The 7,705-nt window shown below is 34.6% G+C and overlaps 3 protein-coding genes across 3 annotated transcripts; 1 reads left to right on the top strand and 2 right to left on the bottom strand.

The window, feature by feature from the left end:
* Nucleotides 1-227: 227 nt before the first annotated feature.
* K444DRAFT_692357 (uncharacterized protein) lies at nucleotides 228-889 on the bottom strand (the record flags this gene model as incomplete). The annotated part of the gene is made up of 1 exon (XM_024887818.1): nucleotides 228-889. A coding segment is annotated over one exon (443 nt), but the record flags the coding sequence as incomplete, so codon positions are not given.
* Nucleotides 890-1,575: 686 nt separating this feature from the next.
* Nucleotides 1,576-3,351, top strand: K444DRAFT_42391 (uncharacterized protein). Its single transcript, XM_024872727.1, has 3 exons — nucleotides 1,576-1,785; nucleotides 1,848-2,703; nucleotides 2,759-3,351. The coding sequence occupies exons 1-3, from the start codon at nucleotides 1,623-1,625 to the stop codon at nucleotides 3,153-3,155; spliced, it is 1,416 nt and encodes a 471-aa protein (XP_024733899.1). The 5' UTR covers nucleotides 1,576-1,622; the 3' UTR covers nucleotides 3,156-3,351.
* A 522-nt stretch (nucleotides 3,352-3,873) lies between these two features.
* K444DRAFT_512832 (uncharacterized protein) lies at nucleotides 3,874-4,056 on the bottom strand (the record flags this gene model as incomplete). Its single annotated transcript, XM_024873500.1, has 1 exon — nucleotides 3,874-4,056. A coding segment is annotated over one exon (183 nt), but the record flags the coding sequence as incomplete, so codon positions are not given.
* Nucleotides 4,057-7,705: the final 3,649 nt, after the last annotated feature.

Below are 7,705 nucleotides of genomic sequence, written 5' to 3' on the forward strand. Positions count from 1 at the left end.
CGTTCTTTGATTCGGTCTTTGAGCGGCAATGAGGTTTAGAAGGTATTAGGGGTTATATAACCTCCTTTTCTTCATTATAGTAAAACTCAAGCTTCTTTGCTTTTGTATCCCAGGTAATCCATGCCGCGATATGGAACTTGACGCCCTTCCTTTTCCCTCTCTATAATATTCTCATTATTATAGCATTTTACATGCTCCCTAAGTATTCCTGAAGCTTGCTATATTATAGGGTCGATATATACTTTATTAGTAAAAAAGATATATCTCCAAAAATCGTCCACATTCTTGTCCTTATACTCCTTACCATATAATACTCTCTCCTCCTTATTTTTCTCTGAGATTTCCTTCTTTATAAATACTGCCTTATAAATCTGACCGCCGTTTATATACTCTCTTAATTTCTTTTGTAATTAATGCTGCTTAACAGGTATATTATGGTAGGCAATCTATATATTATATAATTGATTACGGACCTGATTTCGTAATAGAGAAACGAGCATCTTGCAGACTGCTTTTGTGACTTTCGAGCGTCTTCCAAGGTTTGACGATAGCTTGCGCGTATGACGATATGCCAGAGACCCTAATTCCTCCCTCTGCTTCTTCCAAAGGCGGCCTGTTCCTTCTGTAATATTGTAATCCTTACAGATCGCTCGCATGGACCGGTTCTCGTGTTCCCTATCCCAGGCATTATAGAACCGGGGTTTTCTCACAGTATTAGCTTCTTGGCCTTCTGAAGGACCAGGGGGAGGGGTAATCCTCAAATTGCGACGTGTGGTTGGGGCCATATTGAGCAATTGGTGTGGTTGTTTACTTGAGAGGAAAATCGCGATTTCGTGTTTTTGGTGTTTTTGGCCTGTGCGTAGCGAATTCGGACACCCACGGGTAGCACGGGTGAGAGGCTTTGTGTAACGCTGCTATCTTCCACTATCAATGACCATTATGAATCCTTACTCTAGGGGAAAATGGCTCTTCTCACCTTCTTGTACTTTGTTACTTCACAGAGCAGACTCACGCAATCAGCGTAGGCGATTGAAACTCACGGAACTGTTGTCCGATCAGGGCAGAAATAGGCGGTAGGTCCCAAGCCTGGCTTCCACCAACCTCCTCTGGCGGCCTTGAGCGAGGCTCCGAGGCGTTGAGGCTTTGAGGTTTTGGTCACGTCTTGCAGCCCAGGATACGCTCTGCGAGCTCTTTGGCCGAAAACCCCCCACGGTGCATATGCTGTGTTACAATGTCCGTCTTATTTTGGGTACCTCCGTACAGAGACTGCCTTCTCGAGCATGGCGCAAAGTGGCTTAGGAAACGACGATGAGGTCGCCAATCAGTTCTAGTTGCGAGTGCCGCCAGAACGCATTTGCTGCCACACGTGCGCTCTGCTGTTCTGTGATGAGACAGCAGATTTTGACCTTGGCACCGATGCAGCCTAATCCTTTATTGAGGTATCTGCCCCAACACTTCTCCTCCGAATGTGTCGGGCCCACCTAGTCGGTGCGAGAGGAGGCTGGGACGAGGGAGCGGCATGTCCCGCAGTTGGACTAGGCCAATGGCTTGAGAAAATCGTATTAAGTGCGGCTGCTGCCAGGTTTCTAGCTTCTCTTCCATCCCCAGCCTCGTCCTCGGTCATGGACACAGTAAGGTGCATGTGCCCCCAAAGGTTAATCATGTACTGGTTCATCTTGCTGTTCATTGCTCCTGCCGTCTCCAGGGGTTCTTACAACGTTTCCCATGTACTTCACTCCTCAAATCTACTTTCCGGTCGTCAAAATACTTGTGGCTCATGTGCAAGTACGAATCAGCTAAAGTCTTCTTTGTATAAAGCAGAATTATCGCTGACGAAGGGTTTTTAGGCACTGAGCAATGCTGTGGTAGTACATGCATTGACGCTGCTCTAGTTTGCTGCCCAGACGGTCTCTATTGGTGTCCTATTGTCGGGGAGTCGTGCGAACCTTGCCCTGCTGGATTGCATTGCTCTACCATCTACGGCGATTATTCACCATGGGCATGCTGTCCAGACAATGTTTGTACTTTGAGGGTGTCGAGTGGTACTGGTATAGCTACAATCGTAACATCGATCGGTAGCCCCGCGCCTCCAAGCTCTGCACCCCCAACGTCTACGTATACTCCGCCTACCACCACGCCCTCGCCCTCACCGAGTCCCCCTCACACTACTCCAACACCTTCTCCGAGCCCTACTACGCCATCCCCTTCACGAAGTCCTCCACCTACCACCCCGTCGCCTTCGCCAAGTCCTACCACCAGACTCATAACACCCCCAATCATTACACCAACTATAACACCAACTTTGTCAACTACTCCAAAGAGCGCAAGCTCCAAAGCCTCTGCAACGTCCTCAAGTATCAACTCTGTGAAATTCATCACATCTACAATCTCCCCTCGCTCAACAGCTTCAAGATGGGATGGATCCGGACCTCTCCTTACCGGGACTTGTGCCACTCCCGAATTCTCGCTGGTTAACGGACCTCAAACGACATCAGTGTTCTATATCGGAGTAGTTGGCTGTGTGGGCGACAAAACGGATTGCTGTCCATTCCAAGTAAGCAGCACAACCGCGACCGTTACAGCTGCAGGACCGGCTCCCACAACTCAACTCAACTTTCCTTCTGCGAGTACGACCAATCAAAATACCCTGCCAGACTGTCCAGCAGACTACCAGACTATCTCATCTTCCTTCTGCTGTCCTTCGTAAGTGTCAATCTATACACCACTTGAAAAGATGAAGTTCAACTAATTGAATCAGGGGATACTTGCTCTGGGACACCCCGCTCGGAGGAATAACACCATGCTATAGCACAACATCTAACTATCTGACACCTCCATCCATTACCGATGCCTCGGCCACAGACTTTGCAGCTCCTACCGGTCCATCAATAACCACAAGCACTGTCGTCAACGTAGTATACGCCATGAACTACCCTGTCAAGGGTCGGTCGACCACACTGAGCAAAGGTGCGGATGCCGGTATTGGCGTTGGCTCGGTAGCTGTAGCGGCTGTGGCCGCTTCTGTTTTGTTCTGGTTCTTCTTCAGGAGAAGACCTCGGGATCCGGATAATGAGGATAATCATAGTCCGTATTCTGACAGGGGAAGAGGCCGAAATGAGTCTTCGCCTTCGGCTGGACCGGCAGTGACGCCTTAGATTGGATTTCTCTCTTTTGTCGAATTTGTTGCATAATTAATCATGGCTTTTTTATGTTCGTATAGTAGGGGAGACGACGTCAGTATTTCGTATACGGCGTGGATGGTTTAATCTAATGTTTTAATGGTCAATTGGTCAAACAGTCTGTTATATACTAAATGTGCCTACTCTCTATTAAATAGCAATCTCCGATCCAATCTATATAAACTCCACACTCACCCCTACTTTATGCCTCTAACAACGCAGAATCTCAAGTTGGGCTCTTCAAGAATCGTGCCATTCTCCAATGACTATTGCTTTCCGCGACCCTCTCCGGCGTTTACCGTATCCTCGTCCTCCTCCCTCTCAAATTAGTCTTCACAATCTTATCCGCACCATTCTCAACCAACAACTTCACAATCTCCAGGTGTCTATAGCTGGCCGCAACAAATAGCGCCGTCTCTCCATCATCACTCTTCAGCTCCGTATCCGTACCATGCCCTACTAACACCCTTGATGTCGCCTCGTAGCTATACCACACCGCAGCATGCAATGGCGTCCATCCACCTGTAGCCTTGACGTTCTTCTTTGCCTCTCTATCCAACAGCAACTTTATAACTTTCTTGTACCTAGCCTTTGCAGCGGCGTACAAAGATATCCTGTCATTGCGGTCCTCTGCCTCTATTTTGGCACCTTGATCTAGCAGTAGCCTTGACATTGCGTCGCATCCGAACGTTGCTGCAAAGTGTAGTATCAACTGTCCGCTCACGGTCCTGGCAGTCTTGTCGGCGCCTCTATTAATCAGCAGCGATATTACTATATTATATCCATTCTGAATCGAGCAGTGAAGCAGCATCAATCCCTCTTGGCTCCTTATCTCCATGTCAGTACTGCCGTCCAGCAGTAATCGTACGATAGACTCGTAGCCAAACCAAGCTACTACATATAACGATATCCACTCCCCATTAGCTCTCGCTTCCTTACGAGCCCGGCCTCAAAAGTCCGTGTTTTTAGCGATATTTTCAGGCATCGCAAAACCAAAGTCTCCCACTTCACTTGACAAATATACAACAACTATTAATTGTGACCTATTATATTATATATATATATAATTAAAGAAGCTAGAGTGAGTTTTAAAACTCTTTTAAAGCGATTTAGAGAATAAGATAAAAGGCACAAAATTGGGTTTGGCATTCGCTTCTTAGCGAAATGCCCTAAAAACACGGACTTTTGAGGGTGGGCTCGTTATTTGCTCCCTTCTCAATTAGTAGTTTGGCTATAAGTTCATGTCCGTAGCAAGCTGCAGTATATAGCGGGGTCTTTCTTTCGTTATTGCGGATTTCTATCTGGGCTCCTCTAGCTATAAGAATTACTACTATAAATATATATTCTTTTAATATAGTATTATATAGTAATATCTGGCTACTAAAGTTCTATTTGTTTTAATTAATATTATTATTAAGCAGAATCTTTAGAACTATATCTTTACTATAATATATAGTAATATATAGTTTTAATAGCTTCTTAAGTTTATTATTATTTCCTTAAAAAGCTATATAATATAAGATTATCTAGCCTATATTATTAGTAGGCTCTAGACTTAATTATTAATCTATAATATTAGTTAGTAAATAATATCTTAATATTTCTATAAAACCCTATAGAAAGAAGATAAAGAATTAAAGTATATCTTATACTATTAAGAACCTAATATAAATTATATTAGAAGTAGCTATTCTAAACTTCTCTAAATATATCCGAATATTCTTATAATTCTTATTAAACCGGCTCGTAAATTTTACTATATTAGAATAGTTCTACTAAATAGAAATTTTTAATAACTCTATATATTTATAGAATTATTTATTACTAGGCTTTAAGAAACAAGAATTTCGAGTTTACTTATTAGTTTCTACTTTCTAGACACTTTTTGCTTTTATTTTATTAGTTACTAAAATTTAAAAGAAATATAAAATATTTTACTTTTATTATTTTTATTTGCTTTATTTTATAAATATAAATAATCTAAGAATCTTAAAAGTTAAATATAGTATATAAATCTTAATATAAATCTCGAAAATAGATTAAGTTATTTTCTAAACTAAAAATAAAATTCTTATTTAATTATTCTTTAATTATAATAAGCTAGTAATTAATTCTAAATTTTTAGTTTAAAATATTAAAGAAAAATATAATATATATTAACTTAAAAATCTTTTAATATATTTCGTTTTTATCTTTTATTAGTATTATAGCCTGAAATTAGTTAGAGTATTTACTAATTAGTTTTAAGTAAATAAAGAAATATATATTTTTTAAAATTATATCTTTTAGGCTATATAAGATAAAAATTAAAAATTAAGAAATTAAACTACTTTATAAAAGTAAGCTTATTAAATAAAATTAATAAAAATTCTACTAATTTTATTATATATTCTTATATTTCTTATAGTAATAAAAAAGAATTTAGTAATAATATTTATAATTTAAAATATTTTACTTTAAATTAATTTAAAGTAATAGCTATATAAAAGTATATAGGCTTCTATTAAATCTTAAAATAGAATATTTCTAAGCTATATATATATTTTTTTATTTGCTTTTAGGAACTAAATAAATAGTTATTAAGATTAGTAATTATAATATAGCTAATTTAAATTAGTAAATACTTTTATTTCTAGAGTATTAAAAATAAATAACTACTTATTTTATTTTATAATTATAATTATTTCTAATTAAATTTAATAATACAAATCCCGAGAAATTATAATTAATAATAAAAGAAATACTAGTATCTAGAATATTTTGCTTTATTATAAATATAATTCACTTATTTTTACTATTTTAAAACTTATTTAGGATTTATTTAAAAGTAATAATAGCTATTTTAAAGTTCTTTATATAATATAAATTAGTATTTAAAAAGTAAACTATAGGCTCCGGACTTTTATTCTTTAATTATAAAATTAAAAAAAGAAGTTATTTATAGTTTTTTCTAATAAATAAATCAAATATTTCTTAGATTTAATATATTATAGAATAGGCTATTATAAGAGTATTTATTAATTATAAATTTTAAAATATAACTTTAAAATACCTTAAATAAAGAAAATAGGAAACTATAATTATATTTTTAATAAAATACTACTAAATTACTTAGGTATTAATATTAAGGCTTATAGCTAGCTAATAAATAAATTCGAGAAATAAAAAGTAATTATTAGTTTACTAGTAATATATAATACTATTATATAGGTATAGAAGTACTATTTATATAAGATTAGTAAAGTTATTATTTAGAAATAGGAATTATAATATTATAATATTAATATATAATTTCTAAATTTACTAAGCCTAAAGAAGTCTAGTCTATTAGTCGAGTTACTAATAGAATATAAGATTATATAATTATATCCTATATCTTATATCCTATTACTTATATTCTATTACTTATATTCTATATTTCATATCTCGTAACTATATATATAATTCCCAAAGAAATAGTTATACTAATACTAGAAATTCTCTAAAAATATAAAAAATAGTATCTTTCTCTAATTATATATAAATTCCCTAATCCGGCCTAGTACTAGATTCCCTAAATATTCTATATATTTATATTACTTTTAAGGTTTTAGTTATATACTAAAGGCTATAGCCTTTTATATATAATCTTTTTTCTTATAAGTCTATATTCCCTAATCCGGCCTAGTACTAGATACTCAGATACTAGATACTAAGGAAATCTCTATATATATTTTCCTATTTATATATTTATTTCCTGTTCTATTTATATTTAATCTATTTCTTTATATCTAATTATATAGTATTTATATTAATAAGATACTTAAGGGTATTTAATAGCTTTAATTTTATTATAGAATTAGTAGGATTTAATTTTCTCTTAATTTACTTAACTTCTATAATTTCTTATTATTTATATATCTGGCAGAGATATATTATATTAATTATTAGATATTTCTCTCAAGTAGTACCTAATTTAATAAGGCATTTATATAATAACTTCAAATTCATATAAATAACTAGTAGTAGTTCTATTTCTAGTACTTTATTAATTATAGATTTAACTAAAGTACTTATATTAAAACTATAAGCTATACTATAGAGTTCCAAAGCTAGAATACTTCTAGTAACTTTCTTGTATTTAGTAAAGAACTAGTAGATAATATTAGTATATCTAGTTCTATTTACTAGAACTAGAATATATCTAATTTAGAAAAAAAGATCTCTATTATTTATAAATAAAGTATTTATAAAAATAATTAAATATAAGAACTTCTTTACTAGCTTTATAAATTTTAGTTCTCTAATAGTATTCTTAATTTACTATTAAATATACTTATTAAGTACTTTTATATTAGTTTCCGAGGATTTAATAGCTTGAGTTATAATTAATAAGTTATATAAAGCTTCTGGTTAATAAACTAATATAATATATACTTCTCTAGTATATTAGGTAATATATTAGTTCTTAATAGAGAGATTTTAATAAATAGTACCCCTACTACTTATAATAATAGTATTCTTTATAGAAATAGTTCGGAGGTTCT

The sequence above is a fragment of the Hyaloscypha bicolor genome (genome assembly GCF_002865645.1).
Source record: "Hyaloscypha bicolor E unplaced genomic scaffold K444scaffold_117, whole genome shotgun sequence".
Classification (NCBI taxonomy): domain Eukaryota; kingdom Fungi; phylum Ascomycota; class Leotiomycetes; order Helotiales; family Hyaloscyphaceae; genus Hyaloscypha; species Hyaloscypha bicolor.

Coding starts and splice junctions, on each gene's coding strand:
- K444DRAFT_42391 (XM_024872727.1), top strand. CDS start 1,623: ATGGACACAGTAAGGTGCATGTGCCCCCAAAGGTTAATCATGTACTGG. Junction 1,786..1,847: donor TACTTGTGGCTCATGTGCAA/GTACGAATCAGC, acceptor AAGGGTTTTTAG/GCACTGAGCAATGCTGTGGT. Junction 2,704..2,758: donor TCTTCCTTCTGCTGTCCTTC/GTAAGTGTCAAT, acceptor TAATTGAATCAG/GGGATACTTGCTCTGGGACA.